Source organism: Alexandromys fortis, unplaced genomic scaffold, assembly GCF_014885135.2.
Source record: "Alexandromys fortis isolate MF-2015 unplaced genomic scaffold, M_Fortis_MF-2015_v1.1 scaffold_84, whole genome shotgun sequence".
NCBI lineage: Eukaryota > Metazoa > Chordata > Mammalia > Rodentia > Cricetidae > Alexandromys > Alexandromys fortis.
In genome coordinates, this window is record NW_026068017.1 from 4827009 (window position 1) to 4852921 (window position 25913).

A 25913-nucleotide genomic window follows, 5' to 3' on the forward strand; every position below is an offset into this window, starting at 1 on the left:
CTCGCTGTGTTTTATTTCACTGACAGCTTATCAGATTTTCCCCCTCGTGTTAAGGATTGAACCCAGAGTTTCATCCTCTGTCTGCTTTTTAAATATGTAAATTGCTGCATTCTTGCATTGTTCTAAATATTATTTCTTATACCTCATTTATGCACTATATGGGTAGGGGTGGCGCACGCCTTTAATCCCAGCACTTGGGAAGAGGCAGGGGCTTCTCTGTAAGTTCAAGACCAGTCTGGTCTACAAGAGCTAGTTCCAGAACTGGCCAAAGCTACAGAGAAACCCTGTAGGGGGAGGGAGGGGACACACGACACAAAACAACAACAACATAAAGTTACCTTCCAGTGAGACTAGTTGAATGAACTGAGTAATTTGACTCCAACTCCTTGCTCTGGTGCAGGTGTGACCTGTGATGTGGCCTGTGTAGATGTCCCTAATGTACTTTGTTTTGTGTGTGTGTGGGGGGGATCTCTACGAAGATCCTAAGCCTCTGTTTTAGAAAGAGCCTGTGTCCAGGAATGTGGTGGTTGTGTCCTATCAGCACATGTATAGGTATCTATGTCTCACTGCACCCTCCCTATGGCTGAGGTTCAGAGGAGGACAGTGTGTGGCCACATGAAGGGCCCGAAGGATGCAGACAACAAAGACTGGTACGGTTGGTGCTGTGCTTAACTTCCCGTCCCCCACTGTGACATCTCCCCAGGCCTGGGTTCCCAGCCTCTTGTCCTTGCCCTTTTGCCCTTCAGAGGGAAAGTGTGCTTGTTAGGATGTCCTGAGTCCTGAGTAGCAGAGTCCAAGCCAAAGCAGAAACACAGGGGAGAGTTCTAGGCTCCTAAAGCAAACTCCTGTGGTCCAGATTCCTGGCATCTTGTTCTGTGATTCAAAACTAAACGGGGAATCACAGACCCAGATAAAATAGAAAAGAGCACTTTTCTTCCTTTCTTTTCTTTTTTTGTTGTCTGTTTCGAGGAAGGGTCTCAACAGGAAAGAATATCATAAACTTTAAAGACCCCAGCTATAAAAGGTGAACCCCGCCTGCCATTTCTTCAGGCCTCAGCACGTTTATCCTACCTGCTCTGTTCTGGCCCCACACAGACAGCTCCGAACATAGTCAGCTCTGTCCTTACCCAGTTCTGTTCTTGCGAGGGAGTGGGGGGTGGGGAGAGAAGGGGAACGGGACACGACAGTCCGTGGGTGTTACTATTGGCAGGCAGTATGTATGCTGGAGAAAAAGCGGAGAAAGGGAGGAGAGGGTGAGAACTGTGATTCTGCAAAGTCTCATCCTGGAAAGATGGAGTGCCAGGACATGACGGGCCCCCGTAACTCCTTTCCTAGCGCTTGAGGCAGGAGAATCAGAAATTCAAGGTCTTCCCCAACTACAGGAGATGCTTGGGATCGATGCCCTTTCACGTGAGCTCCGTCCCCAGCCCTGCAACCATTGTCAGCTTCAGTCATCCTAGACTGAGCCACTGATATGTGATAGATGGCAGGGAAGAGACAAGTCTGGATTAGGATGTAATAGAGAATTCGGGGATCCTTAGCTAAGCCTTGCATATTAGAAAAAGAAACTGCTGACTGATCAATATAGAATGTTAGAAAAAGAAGACCCAAGGGGAATCCTAAGGGTCTTAAGTGTAATCAACTAGAGAAGTAGAATTCTCATTGACCAAATTGAGAAGACCACAGATGAAGCAGCTGTAGGGAACAGTGTATCCCTGCTAGACAGCCAAGAGGGGATGAGGGAAGGGATAGAAGCATTTGGGGAACATTCGCAGACCTGGAGATGGAAACAAGGGGCCACGTAAAGTATTAGCTGGCATTTCAAGGTTCTAAACCAGAAATTCTCGTAACATGGCCAAAGTATCTCAGGCACCCTTGCTGTGTTCTGCAGTTGACTTCCTTCTGTAGATGGAGATGTTTCTCAATGCCATCGCTGCGCAGCCTGTCTCTCTGTGTGACGCCTAGACTCCTCCTGAGACACGCCATCTCAAACACATTCAGCCGCTGTTCTGGGGAGCGTTTCATTGTCCAGGTTTCAGAGTCGTAAAGAAGGCAGCTCAAGACAAGTGTCTCACATACTTATAATTTTGTTGTCAATATGTCTCCTGCTGATGGAACCTTCCCTAGTGCCTGGAATGCAGCCCTTGGTATCCCTATCTGACTCTTGACATCGGAAGTAGTTCCCTCCTTTAAACTGAAGATAGCACTCCTTGGAGGAGCACGCGGGATAAAGTGAAGAGGAAGACCCAGAAGACAGTGGACAGACAGCATAGAGGAAGACTGTGGAAGCTCGTGCATGACAATAACACAAGCATCTAGGAGCGCTCGGAATAGGAACAACTGGAGAACTGCCGTAAACGGGCAGCCCATGCATGCTTAAGCATTGCCAGGACATTGATGATGATGATGATGATGATACCAGAGATGCCTCAGCAGAAAACGCAGAGAGGAGAGGCCACTGGAAGACTGAGCCTTGGACTCCCCTAACACTTAAGATCCAGAAAGGGAGTCTGTGAACAAGCTGCTAATGGAGCTGAAGGGACATCAGAAGGGTGTTGGAGGCTGGGAGGCGAGTGGAGAGGCTCTAAGGGCAAGCATCCGGCTCTTGTCCATTTAGCAATGTAATGGCTATCTGTAACCTTAAAGGGAAGCTGTGATGGTGAGAAGGGTGTATACATGGTTGGACAGGGTTCAAAGGCGCACTGGAAGGTAGAAGCAGTGAGATCACTTATTGTTACACAGAGGAACAAGGAATGAAGTGGTAACTGGAGGACAGCGTAGGGTCCAGACAGTGTCTTACTGGGTTTTGACCTTTTCCCGAGTTGACTTAGACCACTATAGTCTGGGCAATCAGGAAAGAACAGAGGTCTGTCTAGCTCAGTAGTCTGGAAGCTGGGAAGCGCGAGAACACGGAGCCAGCCAGCATGTCTAGTGAGGGCTTTCTTGTTGACCGAGAGAATCATACAATGTGACGGAACAAGTAAACTTGTTGGAGTTGCTTCTTAGAAAGCTGTAGTCAGCGCGGGGGCTCTACTCATATGATATCCTCTAGTTTTAAATAATGTCGTTAAAACCCTACCTTCCATCAAATTACACATCTGGGGATTAAGTTGCCAACACAAGGACTTTTCAAGGACACACAGCAGATATTTTTGTTCTTGTGGACGGAATCACCACTTCTGGAAGCTGATGGGAGCAATACATTCGAAAGGGAAATTTTGATGGAATGGAAAACAGCGAGGGTCAGAGGGATGGAAAATCTAGATGTGGAGGTTGGCCATACGTCAGTGGAAGCGTTCTTCTGTATTCGTCAGGGAGAGGAGGCGGGGTGGCAGTTAGGGCATGCAGCTGCAGCTGTCCATGGGAAACTGTCTTCCCAGTGAGTCAGAAAACAGAGCCTCAGCTCTGCACAAAGAACTGTAGACAACCGAGAAAAGCTGGGAGGGGAGAGAAGGCCTACCCCAGGAAAGTGTGTACAAACTGGTTGTCAGCCCTGAAAACATATACAGGTAGCATTATACGAACCGAACAGGCTATATTTGGGAATATATGTGTATATACATATATCTATATGCATGCAATAACAATTAGAAAAATAAGATCATGAATCTGAAGGAGAGCAGGGAGAAGTATACAGGAGGTTTTGAAGGGAGGGAAGGAAAGGGAAGTGAGAAATGAAATCAAATTACAATCTCAAAAATGAAAAATAGATTTGAAGGAGAGGCGAATGGGAAATTCGTGGTTTCGGATGACACAGTCGAAAAGTAGAGGAAAAGGTTGAGTAGATTTTGCGTGGAGCTGGGAATCTTTGTGGTTTGGAATTGAGTCCACGGTAGTTTCAGCTTCGCACGAGGGCGCTAGCGAGCTGATCCCAGGTGGCTGAATCTCAGTGAGCGCGTCTACAAAGAAAGAAAGAACTAGAAAACGAACTGTTTTTCCGCTAACCAAAGCAGCAACACCTAACACCAAACAGCAACACCTAACACCAAAACTGACTACGCTGTGAGCAGGATTCGAACCTGCGCGGGGAAACCCCATTGGATTTCGAGTCCAACGCCTTAACCACTCGGCCATCACAGCCGCGTGCGGCCACGGACTTGTTGTGGAACTATAGCTGCCTATCGAGGCCCTGGCCCCCGGCAGACTCGGCAGTTTCGTAAAAGCAGCTGTGCGCGTGCGCCGTGGCAGATGCAGGCCGCGGTGGAGCCCGGTAAAACCAGTTCCCGCGGCTTCGGCATCTCAGAAAGCTGGCCCTCAGAAGGGCCTAGGTGGAGAAGAGAAAGCCTTCGCGGCAGACATCAATAATTCGGCAATAATATACCACTTCTCAGACAAGCCAGGCACCGCTGGGATTCGAACCCAGGATCTCCTGTTTACTAGACAGGCGCTTTAACCAGCTAAGCCACGGCGCCAACGGGTGTGCTTGGCGCTTCTAGGACCAGCTGTTACTGACGGGAGGTGAGCAGGGAAAAGTGAAGTCCAAAAATCTGAACTGTACCTCGGTTGATTCAACCCACTCGGGCTCCTTCCTTGCAGGAGTGAGAGGTCTGATACGTCTTAGCGACCCAAACCGACCAGCTGAAGAGCTATTTCCGCTGGTGTATTGAGGTGAGGCTAAAGAATTCAGCTAAACTACCACGGATTTCCCAGCGCTCCCACGTGCTTCTTGCCACAGTAGCTGAGACGAGCTTGCCAGAGACCTTAACCACATTCTTCTTGCTTCTCTGCGTCTCAGGATAACCAAGCTAACTAACTAAGGTAATGGTAGAGTGTAGTTCTATTGTGTGAGCAAAGCCCGAATAGGGCTCATCAATCCACCTATTACAACCTTGCTGGTGGTAGGGACAATCCTCCCCTCACCCAAACTCCCGACTTCATTCCACAAAGTCTTGAGTTTTTGGTTTTTCATTTTGTATTTAAAAAAAAAATAACAGACACAATATCAAAAACACAAATGCCATTGGTAGAGGGTAGAGCTGAGAACACCTGGGTCCCACCTGAGGGGCAGCACCAGGGACTCCATGGTCCACCAACCTCCCCTACCCTGGAGCAGCTAGGGGTTCAAAACCCCTGGGTCCTACATGGACCCCAGGCTCCCCTCCTCCCATCTTAAGATGAGGTAGGAGAGTGAGCTGTCTCCCCCAATAAATAAGTGCGGCCCCAACCCTCTGACTGGGACTCAGGCTCAGCTGAGATTGAAGAGGCCAATTCAGCAGCTTGTCAGCCACCTGAACTGGATGAGGGAAGGTCTCCTCAGCAGGGTGGGGACGGACAATCCTCCAAACTGGGCTGAAATCTTCCGCTCTCTGCTAAGAGGCCAGAGGCAGCTCCTGGGTCCTGGACTGGTAGTGGGGGGTCCTGCCCCCTGTGTGGGGAGAAGCTGGGGCAGTTTCCTATTGGTTGGTCCGGCCATATCTTGAGTTCTAAGAACCCCAACATGGTTGAAAAGGAAGCCTCTCATAGACTGCTGTAAGTGACCCCCCAAATGGAGACTAGCTGGTGCCGTTTTCTTCTGCAGGTAAAGCTGGACTGGATGAGTTCCCACCTTGTTCTTCTTCCTCCATGGCAGAGTCCTGAGAGCTTGAGCCCTTAACCCCAGTTTGAGTCTGGGCTTCCTCACCACCACCAGCACCACCACCAGCATCACCACCACCAGCACCCTCGCCTCCACCCTCCTCCATGGGCTCCAGCCCCAATCCATCCAGTTCTGAGAAGAGTGGGTCATCAGAATGGCCAGGATCTTGAACACTGCTACCGCAGTCCACACAGGCCTTAGAGGGAAAGCAGGACATGAGTTAAGCAGGCTCCTTAGTGGGAGTTGGCAAGCCCAGCATCCCAACCTTAACCTAACCCCGAGTCCCAAAATAATCTCCCAAGAAACCAGTCCACACGTGTAGCTAAGGGCTAACAAGTTTGGAAAATCCTCCAGTGAAGGGGCTGGAGAGCCCAGCTTCAGATATCAGTACCCACATGGTGCTCAACCATCCTTAACTCCAGTTCCAGAGCTCCCGCTTCTGACCTCCATGGACACAGGACCAGGCACACATGTGCTATATAGACATATATGCAGACAAAAACACTCATATACAGAAATCTGAAAATTTTTAAGAAAGTGCTCCCCACTACTATGGGATGGTATGAGGGGCCAGACAAGTTCTGTGAAAACTCATGAGGTAATGTGGTTTAACATTACATAATGCAACAACAGATTTAGGGGATTAGCATCCTTCAGAACTAATGATCCAAAGACACTGAGACCAGACTTTACTCCTCTATCCCTTGAACCTGAGCTCAGTTTCTTCCACCCTAGTCTCTTCCTGGCTTCCCAGACTTCTCTCACCATGACATCAAGGGCTCGAGGCAGCTGGCCCTTCCGGACCCAGGAGTGCACAGCACCCAGTTCCCGCCGCTGGTCCTCCGAGAACCGTGGCTGTTGCTTCTGCATGGCCCGGAGCCTCTCCCGGTCTTGCTTCAGCACAGAGGCCGTGTCCCTGCGTGAGGATGGTAGAGGCTGGGATCCAGACCCATGATGTTGCCATTCATCTTCAACCACAATTCCTTAACCCACTCTCTTCTGTGCCCTCCCTGACGGCAAGATTTCAATACCAGGAAAGCCACTCTCACTACTGATGGCCCAAAGGACAGGGGCTTATGCCACGGCGGGCACCTCCAGGTCAGACCTGCCCCAGAAAGAACCTCAGATATCTGGGTCGTGCAGGGAGGCTAGTTGGCGCTGCTCTGAAAGGGAAGACGATGAGGCTTCTAAAGCTCACCTGGTGGGCACCTGGTAAGTCATCATGACATGCTGGTCAGCATTGGCCATGAGCAGCCAGATGGGATCCTGGAGCACATACTTGATGACCTGGTCCCCAGGCTCAGTCCTGGCCTGAGCAGCACCCGCCTCAGCCTCTGAAGAGTCAATGCTACCGAAGTACTTGCTTGTGTGGCTGCTTTGACTGCTGCCTGTGGAGGAGTGGGGAAGGCCAATGGGGCCAGTCTGGCTAACACATCCACCCTCTAGGGCCCACTGTGTCCAGCCCCTGGTCTTAACAAATTAGGTCAAACTAGGACTTAGCTTCCCACCTCCCCATCTCTGTCCTATTCTGGGAAGTCCTGGAGGATGGGCACTCACGAGTAATGCTGGCTGAGGTGCTCCCCCCTTCATGGGATCCTGAACCAGACCCAGAGCCTAAGCCAGAGCCCAGGGAGCCCGAGGCTGCAGAGCCTGTGCCAGAGCGGGAATCTTCTTGTAGTAGTAGCTCCAGCAGATCGCTGGAGCCTGAAAGTGCGTCCTGATTGGAGGACTCAGTTACCTCCACCTGGAGACAGAGGGGAGTGAGGGGGACAGGAAAGGAGGCGACGCTGTGGCTTCTTCTCAACCAGAGGAGACACACCCAACCCAACCCATCTGTGCTCCTTGCTCCATGACACAGGGCCAAGCTGAGAGAGCTGAGGAGTAGCAGGGAACATAATGCAGACCCTCCCCAAGAGGCAGATACACTCTCAGAATGTCCACTGACGTCCTCTGTGCCGTCCTCCACCTGAGGGACAGAACCGCCCCTTCCCAGGGGAGGCAGCTGAGTTCTGCTCCACTCACAAACTCCGGTTGGACCCCACCCACCCACAGCAACTCCAGGCAGCTGAGAACTGACCCAGGCATAAGAGGGGCAAGGGCTGAGGGCACTGGGAGAGGGGGAAGAGGGACTTGTTGCTCACCAGTCTGGCCTCTGGCTCAGCAGCCTCCTCACTGGGAGGAAGGGGCCCAGCACTGCTTCCAGGGCCCCCTGCAGCAGCACCCCCCTCAGTGCGGGGGGACTCCTCAAGCTGCAGAAGATTGAGCTGAAGTGGGGAACTGCATCTTGAGTTGAACAGTGGGGAGTCTGGGCGGTGTGGGGGGCTAGGGGCCAGTGGGGGCAGGGATGGAGAAGGCGAGTGGGAAGGAGTAGGTGGCCCCTCAGCAGGGGCCTGGGACACCCCATATGGATAGCTAGGTGGGGCAGGGAATAGATAGTTAGGGAGCACCAAGGCCACCATTGGAGTCACCAAGGGAGAAGGGAACGTAGCAGGGGACACAGGTGTGGGGGCAGGGGGAAGAGGTTGGGGACCTCCTCGAGGGGAGAACATTGGGAGTGGGTAGGATTGGACCACTGCTGGGAAGGGGGTAGTAGCTGGTGGGGGTGGCCAGGGTCCAGAAGAGGGCACAGGGGAAGGATGGGAGACATAGCAAGGAGCTTCAGGCTGGGGAGTCTGGTGGTGACGAGAACGTTTTGCTTTAGATCTGCAGTGGTGTCGGCGACCAGGGGGCATGGGGCCATGGTGGCAGCCTGTGGGGGAAAGACCAGGGTTAGCAAGGAGCCTGCCACCTCCACTGCCCTAACACACTGAGAAGGACAGGCAAAGGGCCGAAAGAGCTGCTCGGCCTGCACGCAAAAAAACAAACCAGAAGCTAGAAAGTAGGGAAAGTTCCAGGGACGAAAGACAGGAGCCAGGGGACGGGGGGTTTATTGCGAAAGAAGCCAGGGAAGGGCAAGGTTACATGAGGGTCAAGCTGGGGTGTGCAAAACAGAGGCACACTGGTGGATGAGAGAAGGCAGAATGGGGTCCACGGATGAATAGGCAGGTGACTTCAGTACTTCTGCCAAAATCCCTCAGGCTGGGTCAGCCTGGATACTTGTCCTGCCAGTTGGAGCTGTGCTCTGCCTAACTCACAATGGAGCAATTTGGTGGGCAGAATAGGCCAGGCCTCAGTCCTATGTCCTGCAGCTGCCTGCAGAGGTCTCCTGCAGGTACCTAGACAGACTACTTTCCATCTGGAAGTCCAGCCCCATCCGAGAGTGGCCCAGTCTCTGCAGATCACCATCAGTGATGCTGAGTCCCACGTGAAGGCAACTTTTGCCCGTTCCCAGGCTAGGACTCGAGGAGCTTACCTGGAACGGAGCACTTTCACCTGCTCGTCTCAGTGCCAGCCCTCCAAGCTTCCCTCCTCAGCTTCCAGCCCGGAAGCCTGGCCTAGCAGGAAGAAGCTATCTAGGCGTCTAAACAGGGTCCTGAGGGTGCAGACTGCATCAGCCTGGGTCCCAGGGCAGAAACATCTCCCTCACCACCACATGACCACCCTCAGCACCTGGCCCTAGGCTGGCTGCGTAAAAAGCATCTCAAGGAAGGCCCAGGTGGCTACCTCGCTCGCCAGGGGCAGAGGGCGCCACAGAAGAGTTGTCAAGTCCACGAAGCCTGCCAAGGTCTCTGAAGCGGCTGAGGAAGGCTTGCTCTTCCTTTTGTGTGTGCAGGGACAGCACGGCCTTGGTCAGACCCACTGGGCGGTAAGCATCTGGGGCTGGGTCAGGAGCTACTGTGGGGCTGGGGGCTGGGCTAGGGGTTGGGCCAGGGGCTAGGCCAGGCAGGTCCTCCATCATGGTGATGTCTAAGGAAGGTGAGATGGGGAAAAAGTGGTGAGAAACATCTCAGACATCAGCACATCCACACCACAACCTCCCCACCAAGAGCTAGTCCTGGACTCTTCTTCCCATGCAAAACTATCCCAGGAGAAAAGAGGATGCTCAGTCCCCAGCCATGGGCAAGACCCTGCAGGAACCCCTGGGGTAACACCTCTGCCTAAAGGAAGCCCATATCTTGTTTTCACTCATTTAAGGTCTACCCAAAGATCCCGAAGAGTCTTCCTATTCCTTGCTTTAGTTCCTCTATGGTCAGCACCTCTGTGTTAGCCCCCCTCCCCTTACACCCTGCTTTTATGGTTCAACTGACAGTAAGAACACAAGAAGAAGAATGGGGTTGGGGTGGGGTGGGGAGCAAGCATCAGAGGTTAGCAGGGTAGACAGTGAGGAGCTAAGGTGGCCTCCTTCTCTCCATGGGGAGGGGAGCAAGCATCAGAGGTTAGCAGGGTAGACAGTGAGGAGCTAAGGTGGCCTCCTTCTCTCCATGGGGGAGGGGAGAAAGGCAAGGAGAAAAGAGAGGGCTCAACTGGGGCCCAGTCACTACCCTTCACTCATGCCCATACCCGACTCCGGGGGCTTCTTGTCTCCCACATGGACGATGGTGGAGCTGAAGCTACACTGACTGGTGACAGACACCACGCTCTCTGCCTTATTGGCCAGGGCGAGCGGGCTCAGGGTGCCTCCCACCACTGGCTCCTTCTGAGGAGTGGCCCCCTCCCCAGACAGCACTGCTGACGTCGGATCTGTGCGGAGAGATGGCACTGGTTACCCACCCTATCCCTTGGAAGGCCCGGAGAAGGAATCCCAGGGAAGAGTGGGGAAGGATTGGCTCGAGGGAGAAACCTGGAGATCAGGAGGCAAGAAAGGAGGGCCAGGAAGAGCAGGTAGGAGCCCCCAAGGCACAAGTGTAAAGGCTCGGAATTACCAGGACTGCAAGGGCAATGGGAGCCAGGCATGCACTGTCTTTACCTTTCTTGGTCCCCACAGGAACTGGGCCTGCCCTCTGCTTGTCGTCATCAGAGGCGGAGGAGGCAGTGCAGGAAGAGGAGGAGGCACATTTACGCTTTGTTGTGCTGGGAATGTTGCAGCTCTCCAAATACCTGGGGCGGACAAAGCAAAGAGTTTAAGGGCAGGGCCTAGGGCAGGAAAGAAAGCCTGAGAGAGAAGGTGACTGGCAGGCCTTACCTGAGGATGCTGTCCAGGCAATTGATCTGCTGGTAGGAACAGCTGGAGGCTTCCTTCCTCTCCGGCTCCTCAGGGGCCAAAGCTAGTGGGGCTTGGTCGGGAGCAGGGGCCATCTCCAGTTCAGGGTTTGGGGACTGGCAGGGAAGGACTTTGGCCTTGAATGTACCTGTAGCAGGGACAAGGAGAAAAGGTAAGTGGGTTAGGAATGAGGGTAAGGGGAACCTGAGGCTTTAATCCCCATCCCTGCGCTCTACTATGTTACCAAATTACCAAGGAGGCGGGGCCGAGGAGGAGGCTTGGCCCGGGACTCAATGAAGAGCTGTTGTCCCTGGTGCTTCACCATATGCACATCCTTACAGATCTGCTGGAAAGTCACCTGTGGGACAGCAGAGCACTGGGCAGCATTGGGGTGCTATTGCCAGGGGCCCAAGTATCACTAAGAAGACCTGGGAGCCTAGGCAATGGTAGCATGAGGAACAGGCAATGTCCCAAGAGAGCAGACCATGAGAAAGGTGACTTGGGAGGAGGCTACTCACTGGAGCAGGAGGCCCAGGCCCCTCAGCATCACCCCCATTGCTATCACTGGAGGAGCCAGGGCTATGGAGAGGACCGGGGGACATCAGAGGGCCAACTCCACAGAGTCCTGTGGGGCTGGAGCTGTGCACAGGCTGCCACAGGAGAAAGATGGGTTGTTAGATGTCTACATCCTGCCCCCGGACCACTTCACTCTTGAGGCCTTCCTCAACTCTCACCTGCAACAGCAGTCGATGGATCTGCTCCGAGAGCTCCTGTATATCAGAGTCCAGGGACAGAGCCGGGCTGGGGGTTGGGGGAGTGAAGACATCCTCATTCAGGGGTGCCCTGCAGGATGGTAAGGGTATACAGTCCTTTCCTTGATCCTGTCCTAGTGTCCCATCCCCAGTGCCAGCTCAGAGAAATGGCACACTTACGTGCGCACTTTATGGCGGCCCAACACGAAAGCCACCTTGCGACTCCAGGGGTGTACGAAGCCGGCCCAGCTGGTGTCCATGGTGACATATTCCCCATTCCGAGCACAGAAGCGAATGGGAGAGTGGTCAAAGGGCTGGCCTGCCAGCTGCAGAACTGTGGGAGCAGGAAAGGAAGTAGTGTTAGTGGGTGGGAGAACGGAACAAAGTAAGGTGGAGAGAGAGGCACACGTAGACACACAAGAGACCAAAGCATTGAGCGACATCACCGCAAGGGCAGTTAAGCAACCCTGGGGACAAGCAGGGCAGGAGAGCAAGATGAGAACTCACTCTTCTTATGAATGGCCAGCATGAGGGGTCGGTCCTCAGGATGCAGAAAGAGGAGCACTGGAGCCCCCAGGAGATCCTGGGGCAGGTAGCCCAGCAGCGGCGCGGCCCTGCAATGAGAGGAGCTGTCAGACCACGGGTTGGCCCTAGTTACCCACCTTCCTCATGTCTTTACCTTACCTTTCATCTACATCCTGGAAGAGGCAGCTGGGTGTGTGTCGTGTGGTGAAGACCCTCTTGTCAGGAGGGATCCGCGGAGCTGCAGCACAGAACGTGAAGGTTTCATTCACAGAGGGCTAGCTGTTCAGCCCTCCTCTCTGCCGAGGGTCTGCTGCCCGGCATTCCTCCTCTCAGCTCAGACCTGGCTCGATGGCCCCCGGAGAGCCTGAGTCATCTGGTGACTCACACCAGAGATGACACTGAGAATCACCTGTCACAGCTCAGTGATTTCATCCTACCCTACCTCAGCACGGCCTGACCCCTCTTCCTGACAACCTTCTTAAACCCTAAGGACCCCGCTTGTACCTCCCAAACTCTCATCTTAACTTCACCCCATCCTGGAGGGAAAACAATCCTCCCATCTCCCCCAGGGCCAGGGCCCTAGCCTAAGCACCTTCATAGCCAGAGTGGATGCGCTCCGCAATGAGCAGGCAGCATGGCTGTGCAGGGGCCCCATCTGAGACCCGAATCTTGGTCACATATGGGGTGAGGCGGAACGGCTGGTACCGTGGCCCTGGGTCCCGGTCAGGACCGCCTCTGGCAAGGGAAAGATGAAGGTTAGAGGTTTCCAGGGGAAAACGACCCACCCTCTTGTCCATCACGGAGATAATGGGTGAATAGGAGAGAAGGCCTGCCTCCTACTCCCCCTACCTACCTGATTCGGCAGAAGACAGACTTTTCCTGGGTGAAGTCTTTGAGGCCTGACCCTAGAACGGATGAGAATGACCGTAAGCACAGTGCCATCCCTCTCCTGGGCTGAGAAGAGCCCAGGAAAAGAGCCTAGGTTCAGGCTGCTCATAGCAGCAGCTCCCCAGAGCTGTTCCGTCCTCTGCATAGCATAGGGCACTTTACCTGTAGAGGTCCCAGCGCCCCAAGTGGGCAGTCGAGATGGTGTAGTAGAGCCATAGAAGACACCCACATCCTGGGGAGCTAGGAGCTCCGAGAAGCGGGCACCCCGAAACACATCCCGCTTGCAACGCAGCAGGACAGCCGCCTGCTCAGAAATATAGACAATCCGGCCTGTCAGGAAGGAAACGGCCACAGAGAAGGTATCCTAGGAGACCAAGATGAAGTGGAGACTTAGAAGCTGTAGGAATGGGGATGAGGGTGTGTGAGAACAGAGGACCCAAGCTGCCACTGACTTGGTTGCGAAGAGTGTATTCAGATGTGATATGCTCCAGTTCCTCCAGGGTGTAAGTAGACATGTCCATGGCACAAGGCTCACCCTCCTCCAGACTCCACTGCTGATAATACTCCTGGTTAGCTGTAGGACAAGGGTATTCAAGCCATCTCAGTAAGGAGAATGGAACTTACAATAGTTCATGCCCTGGCCACACCGTCAGGAAGCTGCACTCACCCTGCACCTGCTTGACACATGCCAAGGCATACTGCAGTGTGGCCAGGGTCCCAGAGCGGCCCTTGCCCCGACGTTCAGGTGGCAGTCGAAGTTTGAGCTCCCGAAGTGCGGTCATGAGTTCCTTCTGGGTCCTGGCCCGAGCTGACTGTTCACTGCTACAAGGCCCACAAGGAACGAAGGGGTAAAGACATTAGCCCCAGAGTCCAGCCCTGCTCCCCCGGCATCTCCCACAGCACTCACACCACACACCTGCAGCCACTGGTAGACGGGTTGTCCTGCTCCGAGCTAGCACTCAGGAGGCTATACGCAATGGAACTGCTTGGTGGGGATGGGCTCTGGGAATTTGTACTAGAAAAGAAGCAACAGTCCAAGGTGAGGGCCATGTGATCAACAGTAACGTGCTAGCACTGCTAGACTCCGAAATACATGCACGCACACACACGTGCACGCACGCACGCCCGCACACACGCGTGCACACATGCCCGCACACACCTCTTGCTGCTCTCAGTGGTCTCCAGCAGGGCTGAGTCCTTGCCATTGCCGGAAGAGGAGCTATGAGAACTCCGCTGAGACGCACCCCTGGATTCGTGTCCATTGGATTCATTGCCACTTGAGCCATTGCTGTTTGCATCAGTGTCATCAGCCAGGCTGGGACCTGGACAAGGCCGGTGCTGGGAGGCCCCAGGTGATGGGACTCCTCCCCCATCAGCCCCTTCTAGGGGGCCACTCATGTTTGGGCCATGCAGCGGAAGACAAGACAGGGAAGGTGAAGAGGCCACCACGGGTGCACAACGGGGGGCTTTTAAGGAAGGGCAGATGCCTGACTCTGAGGGCTTACTAATTTAATCACAGCACCTAGAAAAAGAAACCAAGAAGGAAGGTTTAGCGAAGCTGAGCACCTGCTGGCAACAGGCAGTCCTTCCTGTCCCTCACTGATGGGACTCAGGCCTGGAGCTTGCACTAGAAAGAGAGCTAAGTTCTGTTTCCCGGTCCCCTTAGGATACCACAGGTAGGAAGGTACTCTCTGAGGCCTTCTCTTCTGCCCTCTGCCAGTGTGGAGTGGGTAGAGCCTGAACAATTAACTAGAACTATGGCTGTGGGACAAAGCTTGCAGGTTTCCTAGCCCCCAAATTCTTATCAGGTCCCCACTTGGTCTGGGACTCTGAGGCCTCTCAGAGCAGGGGGTGAGCTGACGGCCTCCTATATTTAGGCTTCCGGGCTAATTTTATCCGGGGGCGGTGCCACCCCCGCTGCACATGCGCGTCGATGTGCCTGGCCCCACCACGCGCTTCCGCCACAGCCACGGTCGCCTGGGAAACCGACGTCAGCCGCTGAGCTCAGCGGTTGCTGGAGGGACCACAGGAGGGCAGGAGCGACCCTTCCCCCACCCCCTATTGCTGTGGAAGTGGAAAACCGACCCACTCTCAACACTGGCCAAACCACTCTCATACTGGCTTGCAAAGACCCGGGGTCACCCATCTTAACAAATTCCCAGGGCCGAAGGGGCCCAGGAGCCATGTGAAGAGGTGAGCTATAGGGACTCCAGGAGCAGGTTCTAGCCTCCCCAGGGAGAAATACACAGCCTCTGCTCTCTGTGAAAACGCCCCCATTCTAGCTCTTGCCTTGCTTCATCACTCTGATCAAGACACTGCTTTTCTTTCTTGGGCCCTTGCCCACTTCCGAACATGAGGACTGGAGTTACCACTTGGCATAGGCAGGGACCCAAGCATCTTTTCCAGTCCCCTACTTTTCTAGTTAACGCTGCCGCCGCCTTAGGTAGGGGACACATAACAACCAACATATAGCTCTTTCCTCTACTCCCTGTCTAACCACACCCCCATCCCAAGTATTTTCCAAGCACCAGGAGAAAAGGGGAGGCTGTGGCCAATAGCAAGAACTAGCAATAGCACTGGGAACAGGATGTTCCAGCATGAAGCGGCTGACATCACGACCGGCATGGGGCCAGGAATTGGAGGGAGGAAGGCAGGGAGCAAAAACCTAAAGGGGTCTTTGTGCCAGAGTAAACCCGAGGACCCCCCCCCCGAGTGACAAGAAAGGGTAAGGGGCCACATTCGCTAAAGGTTTGTTGTTGGGCTTAGGATGGCTGCGATGGAGACGCAGAGCAGGAGGTAAGGTGAGCGAGGAAGAAACGCAGGCAACCCGGGAAGGGTTGAACACCTAGGGCCCCAGGGGCGGGGAAGGGGTGGACAGGGACAAGAAAGGCGGATTAGTGATTCGTTGTCCAAGCGCCAGAGCTAAAAATGACCCATCACATTGGAAGAAGGGGTAGCTAGCCAAGCTCCGGGACAAAGACTAGCCCTAGGATTGCAGCAGAGATCCCTACCTGGCCGTTCGAGCGCCCTCCAGCCGCCTGCGGTTTCAGCTCGCAACCGAGAAGCTCCGAGAGGCTGGGAGGCGGGTTGCATAATGCCAGGCCCTGCCCCTCATTGGCCTTCTGCCCGAAGAGCCGCAGGCCCCGCCCCCAGTTGGCTAAGGATCTCTCCCTGGCACCTGATTGGCTACTGGCTCCCACTGAGGTCAGGGCTGTGTCACACACATCCTTGCACGTGGACTTGGGTGCTGGTGCTGGGCTTTGAAGGGCCTCAGACAGCGCTCAGTCAGCCAATGGGTTCAGGATGCCTCGCACGGTAAATAACGAAGGGGAAGTAAAGGGGGGGAAGCTACTCCTTTTCAGGGAAAATGTCTGGGTCCCAGTGGGTGTTCAAGAGAAACCTACTTCCGGAACAGACCAGCCTTGCAGAACAAGACACCTGTCCTGGAGCTACCCATGGGGAGTGGGAGAGAGAAAAACGTAGACTGATATTTCCTGGCTTCTCCCCAACCTTGTCTCAAAGAATCTAATCCCTTGATCTGACACTTCAGATCCTGGGAGGACAACTGAGGGTCCACGTGTCATTAAGGGGTGAGTGGGTGATGGGAGGATACAGATAATAGAAAGGGCTGCGAGAGCCAATGGCTACAGTGAAAGGAAACAAAAGCAGGTGCCTCGATGGCCAATCAGAGAAAAGGTCTCCAGGCAGCCTACTTGGTGACTAGCACTGCCTCTCTGCAGAGGATGCAGCCACCCACATTCAGGGCTGCCCCCAAAGTGGGGGCCAGGAAACCAGAACTGCAAAGGGGGCAGCAGAGAAGGCAGCTGAGGCCCTAAACAGAAAAAGGTGGGGGTGGCAAGGGCTTTATATTCCTGCTGTTTAGAAAAGCAAGCTAAGGTTCGAGCAGCAAGCCCATCCATGTCACTTACTGTACGCTCAGCAGTAACGGAAGTCAGTCTAGTGTCAGGACTTGACACCCAGGAGACTGTTGTAAACATGACGACTTTGTTTCCATCAAGGATAGGTAAGAGAGGGAGCCTCGCAAGGAGAGGAGGCAGCAAAATACAATTTAAAAAAGAAAAGCGGTGCGCTGACTCCTAAAAAGAGCAGGGGCTTGGCTGGGAGAGGAGTAACGAGCCAGCCTGGGTCCTGGAGAGCAGCAGTGACACGTCCCCTCTACCCAGACCTGGGCTGAGGAGTTCCTCTCAGGGTTCCCTGGTGGCAGGTGAAGAGGCCTCCAAGCAGCCTCTGACATAATCAGCTGTAAGTGCACGCCCCTCGCTGTCACGTGGCTTAAGCTTTCCTTAACAATAGTTTTCCCTTAGAGGGGGCGGAGGGGTAGGGATCTGTAGAAAAGCTGGGACACAGAAGTGTTATAAAACAACCCAGAAAGACAGACGCAGGAAAACGGAAAACAAAAGACATGTGTGCCTGACTCCTCAGCTTCCTCTTCCTGAAAATGATCCTGCTTTCCTACCCCTCTTACTGTGTGTAACTCTGTTCTCTCCTTTTTTGTTTTTCAGACCCTCCCTCCCTCCACAGCTCTCAAAGATTCAGGTGTGCCTCCTCTGATCCAAACAGCCACCGCTCGCCCACCTCCGTATCTGCCATTTACACAGACAAAGGGTTTCAGCCCTCCAACAGCCCCCACCTGATCCCAAGGCCCAGGTTGTCAGGTCTCACCGTCCCCACAGTAACCAGGCTCTGCTGCCGTCAATGGAGAAGAGGGGGCGGGAGACAGTGCTGACGTCAAAGCGGAGGAAGGAGGCGGGGCGAGGCAGCCGGGGGAATGTGGGCCAGGGCGACTGGAGAGGCAGCGGTTTGGGAGGGAGCCAGCCCCAGAGGGCGGCGGCCAGCGCACTAGGGAACATCGTGTTCTCTTGGCTGGTGGCCCAGGACAAGCACGCAGACTTGGCGCCTCCCCCAACCCAACGACAGCCGTCCCGTACAAAAGCCAGGGATTCCTGGAGAGACGGTTAGGAAGGAGGAAGGGGTCCCCCTTCCCTGACCCCATGCCTGACTCTCTAGTCGAGATTTGTGTTGGTGGGCTCCCAGCTGGCTCTTACAGCTCCTGGCCTTGGCTTTTCCCTTTCACCAAACTGTACACAGCTGCTGGCCAGGTACCAAAGAGCCACCGCGGGTAAATCGGAGGCCCAGGTACAGCGAGGGAACGCGCACCTTTGCTCCTTCCTAGAGGGGCCACTTTCAGAGGCGGGATTTCTAGTTACTATTACAACACAGCATAGGTGGGAGGGGGTCGGGGGAGCTGGATTTAGGATGAGGGAGTCAAACTGGGACAGAGTAAGTAGCCTCTGTCTGGAGCCCAGATCTTGGGAGAGGAATACAGGGGAGGAATGATGGAATTTGGGCTGCTGCCTGCAGACCAGAAAAGTCAGGAAGAGGGAAAAGAGGAGTCATCAAAACTTGCAGAAAAACAGAAGATGAGGGTTATTCTGAGCCACAACATTCACATAAATCCTTATTACTATCGTTTTGTTATCTTTTAATTTCTGTTTTAAATGACCCAAGTGTTAGACTAAGTACTTTACATATACTGTTCTTTTTTAAGCCCCAGAACAACTGACAGTAGGTATCACCCTCCTTTCAGAGGGACAACTCAGACTTAGGAGGTACTACACTTGCCTTAATTTTCTGCTTCATAAAATGTTCTCAGTTTCCTAATAATGGAGCCTGAGGTTTAGGCTCTGATGATGGCTAGTCCTTCTGCCTTCCACCCTCAGGGCCCCTGTGAAGTCACCGAGCCTCTACTCTGCATTCCTGCACGGTCAAGCCAGGACCTCTCAAACAGTCCCCTGCTTCTAAGTTTGGTGCCTAGAACACAAGCTGCATCCAGTTCCCTCTTCCCTCTCAGCCTGATCTCAAGGCATTGTTTCTACTACACACACATCACCGCAGTTCATTTTTTTTTTTCAGTGCTCAAAAGCATAGAGATCCATTTGAGAAGTCTCCAACTACAGTGCTTTCCTAGGAACCTCACTTCCTCCCTCTTCCACCTCCCCCAGACCTGACTAGACACCAGAGCAGCTTTTTTGGTGCCTCCTCACCTCTAGCAGCTCTTTGAGAGGAGTGGGCAAGCCGGTGATACAGAAGCTCTCTACCCTCTTCTTTCAAAACCAACAAACTGCTAGCCCATTTCTGTTTGCAAGCAGGTCTCTGAGACCCCGATGCTGTCCTTTCCGCATGAAACAGTAACCCAGAGTCGTGATGCGACAGTCTGCGAGTCAAACAAATCGGCACACCAACCTTTCTCGGGTCACCACCCCACGCTCCCACCTGCCCTACCAGGGCAGGGCCTTTCTCCAGGCTCCGACTCCCTGCCTCTTCCAAGAGGAGCCCACCCAACCTTAAACAGCTCTCAGGCTTCCTAAGGCAGGCGCCTCAGCTCGCTCGGGAGGCTGAGGGTTCCTGAGCATTCCGCGCTAGGCAGTGGGGTCCGGGGACCCTGGAGAGGTGAGACATCTGATACTGGTACCTCCCACTGACGTTCCCCTAGAGCTGAGTTTGCAGCCCACAACCATCCTACTGCAGCGAACACGCCTTTGCATGATCCCACACACACACCACGCCATCGACACCCCTTTTGGCCGAGTACATCTCCACAGGAAGAACAAAATCAAAACAAAAAAAAAACACTTCGACCGCCCCGGAGTAGGGGGCTACTCACAGTTTCGACAGCACACATACATAATCCAAATTTCTTCACTATTGGGGACATTGGGTAGCTATTCCACAGGCTCCTCCAGGCCCTCCCTCTGTCCATTCTGTCACGCCTCCCAAGCTTATTGGCTTAGAGGCGCCAACCCATGCCCCGCTCCGCGTGCTGCAGACAAGCCCTTGCAAAGCCACCATTGGCACTTCAGGGCGCAGTCATCTTGCCATTGGATAACTTGACAACCGGTAGTGACAGGGCCACGTGAGGGAGGGGGCGACCCAGCGCGTTGATTGGACATCCCACAGGAAGCAACACCCCTCACCCACTCCCAAGGCTTTTATTGGCTGTGGAAACAACCCCGCCCTACCTAAGTCAGTGACGCAAACGCTAGCCCTGCCCTAAAAACTTTCTCATAGGCTGAGGTCTCGGAGATGTAGGGAACACGTGCAGGCCGGCTCACGCGGCAACTTGTTTACCGAGAACCTGGGGATTTTCCTTGACGACACTTACCCAAGACTGTGGAGTCTGCGCAGGCGTACCGAGCGACTTGTACGCAGGCGTAGATATGATAGGCTATGGCGTAGTGGGGATACTTTAAAGAGACCCCGAGAGGCTCCTGGTGCCCGAGTTTTGTTTCTCTGATTATCCCCAAAGCTTAAGTCTGAGCATTAGCGTGAAGAGGTCTTTATATTGTATGACGATGATGGTGAAAATGACCGCCTCCTATCTGTTTTCTGTGCCAGACGCTTCTTGCCAAGGCCGGCTCACTACTCATAACCTCACAAGAGACAAGATGCAGGGGTTACATAATCAGTCAGAATTCCCATGTTAACATGTTGATGAAAAAGCTATGACACCCGTGAAGGTATGTCGATGTTAGGGTCTATGGAAAGCTTAAACCTCTAAGTAATTTCAGGGATTAAATGCAAAAAGCCTAATATATTTAAACTCTCCATAAAGGGAGTTAGGATAGAGTAATGCTAAATACAAAACACCTGGGCACCTTAGACCCTCTAGAATAATCTCCAATGTAAGGGCCTGAAAAATCTATTTTTAGTAATGCCTCTAATAGTTCTTATTTCTTGGCAAGGTGAGGTGGCACACACCTTTAATCCCACACGAAAGAGACAGAAAGGCACTTGGATCTCGAGGCCAGCTCACTCTACATGGGTTCCAGGGCAGTCAGAGCTGCATGGTGACACCCTGTCTCCCCACCCCGCCCCCCAAAAAAGTTATTTTATTTTTATTTAGGCAGGATCTCACTATGAAGACTAGGCTGGCAGCATGTTTAAGGCACACACCACACCTGGCCCTCTAGTGGTTCTTAGACTCACTTCTCTCTAGGTTCAACAGCCCTGGATAGGCAAGGATCACCAACATCCAGCAAGTACCACACACACTGGCAGTGACTAGTCCCTTATACCTTGAACGCAGAGGGAAACACTGCTTCTTTCCTACACAGCTACATCTCAGTGATGCCCCTGAAGTGTGTATATGCGGACAGGGGTACTTACAGAGCTTTAAGAGTTCAAGAGAGGGGCTAAAGTGACAATCACACAACCAAGTGCAAGGGTAGTATGCCATCTATAGCCAGCTTTATGCCACAGTTGGCTTTGTCTCATCAAGCTGATCTTTCAAGCATTCATCTGGATGTCTGGTGCTGAGCTGTAAAGGGGACGAAATGCCCCCACAGAGCAACCCAGGAGAGGATGGCTTTGAAAGAGCCTAAGGGGTAGCCAGGAATTCAATGGTAGCAGCATACTCAAGGCCAGGGAGTGGAGAGCTGGGAACCTCAGGCTGTAGAGTTCACCTGGCTTAGACACACCAGATTCCTTAGTGATTCTCATCTCCTAGTGCCCCACATGGCCACTTCGGGAATCACACTTTGCAAGGGCCCAATTGAGGTCATGCCCCCCAGCAACAGGCCAGCTCCTCCCAATGAATCTTTTCCACTCCATTCCATTATACCTGAAGATCCAATACTCTTAATCCTGGTTAAGAAAGACTGTAGACACCACCTGGTTACTCATTACACGTTTATTGTACATTTTCACAATCTGGATGCGCCACAGAATTGGGGGCATGGGGAAGGGGAAGAAGGAAGGCAGGGGACACTGGGATAATATTGGGGGTCTAGAACACAAGCACCCCCACCCCCAGCATCTCTCCTACCCTTTCACACCACAGTTTAGATCTCCTTGGTTCCCCTCCACATAGAAAACCTGGTGTGTAGGGGGGAAGAGTTTGGGGACACTCCCCCCACCGTGGTAGGTTAAGGGGCTGTACCCTCAGACCCCTAAAACTGTGCCATTTTAAAAGACTAGATCCTTCTTCTATCATTTCACCCAAAAAGGGAATAGCTTGCACTCTCTCTCTCTTTCTCTCTCTCCCCCACTCTCTCTGGGCTTAACAGCCCTGGAGAAAGGTGAGGATCCCCACCATCCAGCAAGTCCCATACACATATTGGCAGTGACTAGTACCCCCACCCTGAATACAGGGGGGCAGTCAGAGGAGCTGGGCAGTGATGGGGGGCAACACCCACCCCCAGATTGGGGAGGAAAGTTTTCATTCCAACCTCTAGCAAGTAAGAGGCCAGATATTTCAGGCAGGAATTGGGGGGATTCTAGTTTGTCCTGCTCCTCCCCAAGGCAGTGATGACACACACACACTGGAGCCACCCCTCCTCAAGGAATCAGATTGTGGTCAGCCCCCAATTCTCCTGGTGGGAGGAGGAGGCAGATCAGGCAGATGGGAGGGAGGGAGACCTCCTGGGAATGTCAGTTGAGTGCCCCACATGAAAACTGGGGAGCAGGAATGTAGGGAGAGACCCCGAGTGGCAGAATTATTGGTCCATCATAACACACTGAACTCCAAGACACACACCAGCTGGGGGGGAGGAAGAGGAGGGTACAAGAGGTTTGGGAAATGGGGTAAGGGAGGTAAACTAGACTAGAGGGGCTGGAGGGGGCAATTCTGGGGCCCAGAGCAGCCTGGTTCCCCAAAAGCCTAGGCTCCCCACCACCTGCAGGTAATGTCGTGCAAATGAAGTGTGATAAGAGGACCAATGGAGACAAACTCTTCAGAAAAGAAAGAAAACAGAGAAGAGTGATGGAACAAAAAGGAAGAAAACGCAAAAGATGTTGGTATGCAAATGATATGCTAATTAATATCTTGGAAGCTCCCAGAAAACCTTGGAATTCTTAGGACCAAGTGGGACCAGTCTCAGAGCCTTCCAAGGGATACAAGATGCAACCTAGGGAAGCCTGGACAGGTGGGAGTTTTTGTTTGTTTCTGTGGAGTTTGCTTTTTGTTTCGGGAGGGTCAGGAATTGTAGAGGGAAGCTAGGGAAGGGCCAGTTAAATCCAAGGGAAGGAGGAGAGGGGCTATTGCATAGCAGATGCAAATGAGGGGACTTGGGGCTATCAGGAAAAGAGGAAAAGGGACAGAGGATGAGAGAGAGAGGTGAGGGGAACCTCAGGAAGGGGTGTTAAGGACAACCGGAAAAAATCTTCTAGTAATAAAACTACAAACAGACCAAATATATATAATATTATATATGTATAAATAACAGCTGGCTATTTACAGGGGGCACACACACGGACACACACACACGGATCCAAGGGAGGGGGGCTGAAAGATATGGCTGAGAGGTGGAGGAACGGCTGGGGGTGGGAGAGAGGCCCTTCTTAGGCAGGGCAGACTCCTCAGGGATTTAAGTGCTGAAGTAAACTGTGGAGAGAGGGCGAGAGGAGGACAAGGGAGAGGGGTAGAAAGAGAAAGAAAGCAGTGTGTCAGGCCTGGCCCTGTTCCAAACCTCCCCACTCCCCAGCTGGCTGGCATCCCTTCCCCTCTCTGAGCCTCAGTTTCTTCACCAATATAACAAGGGAACTTGACAAGTGGGTATTAAGAGTTTGTAAACTCCATAATAGGGCAAAGGAGCACAGAACCTTTAATCCACTGGGCATCCAAGAGTGGAGTACTTGGTTTCCTGGTCGCATCCAAGCCCCTCAACCCTCACTGTCTTCCACTCCCCAGTTCTAGGATCCCCAGACTTGGCTCTCTTAGACCCAAAGGGTTCTGAGTGGAGCGCCAGGGACTCACCCAGTAGAATTATCTTCAAAATCTTAACAGAAATTACCCAGAACCAGGCAAAGTAAGGCTATACAACAGCCTAGTTTTTTGGCTCTAGATGAATCAGAACTGCCAATAGCAGCAAAATGTGTTTTCGTTGAAGAGTAAAAACTAGGTTAATGACCTTCAAAACCCAGAATCCACGGGGAAAACCTCTACCTCTCCAGGGAAAGGGCCTTGGCCACTCCTGCCCCACTCACCGATGATGATGATGAGGATGATGGCGCAAATCACTCCCAAGATTATCATCATCTAGGAGCGAGAGGGAGGGTCAATGAGACCAACGGTGCCGCCCTCAGTTGCCCATTGGCCCTCCGACCTGTCCCCATCTCCTGCCCCCTTACCTTGAGGTTTTTCCACCAGTATTTGCGCTTGAGCTTGGCTGCACTTGTTTCAAATTGGGAGGCCCCTGCCTGGAGGGCATCTGCACGATCATCCAGCTCCGATAGCTTCTGGTCCCGCTCCAGGACCTTGTCCACATTCACCCTCATGATATCCACCACCTGGGGGGAGGGGTCCACGAGGCAGGGGGTGTGCCAAGGCACGCCTCAAGGAGGGCACTTCTTGAACATGTGCCCATTGTGCCACACATGGAGCATGCACCCGATGTTTCCAGGCTAACATGCCAAGGACATACATAGAACATGCCTAGCACACCTGGGGACATGCAAGGAGCACACATCAGGGGCATGCTGCAGCCATACACTTCAGATGCCACAGCAACACCCTCTATATGGATCAGCCTATGACCAGAGCACACCTGCCCCAGCTGGCACACCCCAGCCTAGCACAACTGATTAACACCCCATAACCCTTCAAGCGCATGCTGACAGGGAAACAGATGGGACACGGTGGGTCTCTGACCCAAAACCCACAAGCGTAAACTGTCATCACCTTCAAGCCAAGATGGGCTCCCACACCTATCTGCCAACCCCATCATCTTGCACCTTTGACACACACACACACACTCACCTCATCCACCTGGGCCTGGGTCTGCTGCAGTCTCCTATTACTGGTAAGATTTGGAGGGGGTGCAGGGGGGCCACCCTCGCCGGCCGGGGCGGCAGGCGGGACAGTGGCAGCGGTAGCCGACCTAAGGAGGAGAAACGGATTAAGATTCAGGGCCTGAAGCCTCGGGCCCCGCGGCCGGGGCTCCACCCATCCACCTGTCCATCCATAGTCCCTCCAGTCTTCCCTTGAGCGAGGAAAAGCCACCCGACGGGAAACCCTGTCACTCTACGGCCCCGCTGCGGTTGAGCTGCGTGACCTTGAGAGACCCTCCTCGTGCCTCAATTTCCCCGCCTGTTAAATGAAAGCGACCTCAGAGATGCTGCTCGGGGTCGACCCGAAATGACTGACAGCCATGGTGGCTGGGGCGGGGCGGGTGGACGCCGGGTCCGCTCCCTCCCGCGGCCATCGCCCGGGCCAGACCGCCTGGGACCGGTTCCGGGCGTCCAGGCGCAGTCATGGGCACCAGCCTGGTCCACCGCGTGAGAGGCGCGGGCGGGACCCCCGTGTTTCCCGGCCCACTCCTCGGGGTGGCGGCCCGCGCGGGGCAGAACGTCGCGGGTGGCGAGTGGCGGGCGCCCGACTTACATGGCGGGGGCAGCGGGCAGAGGACTTGGCAGAGGCAGTGATGGCGGCGGCGGCGGCGGCAGCGGCGGCTCGCGCTGGCTCCGACTGGCTCTGGCTGCCCGGGACTGGAAGATGGCGGCCGCACGTCACCCGCATCCGGGCACTGCGGCGGGGGCGGGGCGCGGCAGGCGACACGTCGCTAGCAGACCGCGGGGGCGGGGCGCTGCAGGGCCTGGGGTCGTCTAGCTGGGTCTGTGGGCCCTAGTGGTGAACCTGGCTCGCAAATCACCCCTGTCCCCTAGGCGTCTGCCGCCTGCCTCTTTTGGCACCCACAACCGAGACCCACACCTCACCCTCATCCTTGAAGCTGATGCACCGGTCCTTACCTCAAACAGCCTAAGGTCTCACCCTACAACCTGGTCCCAACACCTGGTGACCCGCCCTTGGCTCCTGGAAAGGGTTGAGGGTGGAAAACAAGAAGCAACCAAGGCAGGTGCCAGGACAATACTGATAGCTGGAATCCTGACGCTGGGGTGGAGGGCAATTGTGAGACCTGACCTCACCCTGCAACTGAATGTCTCAAGGGAGGTCTGGAGCCTCTGATTTTCTAGCAGGGTATGAGCAAAAGGAGTTAACAGAAGACACCCCAGCACACACACACACACACACACACACACACACACACACACACACACCAAGGGCTGTGAAAACCGC

The 25913-nt window shown here is 53.9% G+C and overlaps 2 protein-coding genes and 2 non-coding genes across 9 annotated transcripts; all 4 read right to left on the minus strand.

Moving 5' to 3' along the window:
- Positions 1-3998: 3998 nt before the first annotated feature.
- Trnas-cga (transfer RNA serine (anticodon CGA)) lies at positions 3999-4080 on the minus strand. The gene has a single exon. It is a non-coding gene; the product is annotated as a tRNA-Ser (tRNA).
- Positions 4081-4338: 258 nt separating this feature from the next.
- Trnat-agu (transfer RNA threonine (anticodon AGU)) lies at positions 4339-4412 on the minus strand. The gene has a single exon. It is a non-coding gene; the product is annotated as a tRNA-Thr (tRNA).
- A 482-nt stretch (positions 4413-4894) lies between these two features.
- On the minus strand, positions 4895-19634 carry Per1 (period circadian regulator 1). 6 transcript variants are annotated; one of them, XM_050162611.1, is made up of 23 exons: positions 19506-19634; positions 13980-14342; positions 13737-13835; positions 13488-13642; positions 13273-13394; positions 12983-13184; positions 12786-12837; positions 12525-12667; positions 12092-12170; positions 11915-12021; positions 11588-11741; positions 11390-11498; positions 11174-11305; positions 10908-11013; positions 10638-10803; positions 10422-10552; positions 10016-10195; positions 9179-9421; positions 7717-8324; positions 7133-7319; positions 6774-6963; positions 6341-6491; positions 4895-5771 (listed from the first exon to the last, which is right to left on the minus strand). In XM_050162611.1, the coding sequence occupies exons 2-23, from the start codon at positions 14216-14218 to the stop codon at positions 5493-5495; spliced, it is 3834 nt and encodes a 1277-aa protein (XP_050018568.1). In that variant the 5' UTR covers positions 14219-14342; positions 19506-19634; the 3' UTR covers positions 4895-5492. The 6 variants fall into 6 exon arrangements, with proteins under 6 accessions (XP_050018568.1, XP_050018570.1, XP_050018571.1 ...); XM_050162613.1 differs by lacking the exon at positions 19506-19634 and adding an exon at positions 17472-19478; XM_050162614.1 differs by lacking the exon at positions 19506-19634 and adding an exon at positions 16750-17428.
- Positions 19635-21511: 1877 nt separating this feature from the next.
- Vamp2 (vesicle associated membrane protein 2) lies at positions 21512-25386 on the minus strand. Its single transcript, XM_050162709.1, has 5 exons — positions 25221-25386; positions 24597-24717; positions 23969-24127; positions 23825-23876; positions 21512-23222 (listed from the first exon to the last, which is right to left on the minus strand). Coding segments are annotated over exons 1-5 (351 nt in total). The 5' UTR covers positions 25223-25386; the 3' UTR covers positions 21512-23205.
- Between the last annotated feature and the right edge of the window lie 527 nt (positions 25387-25913).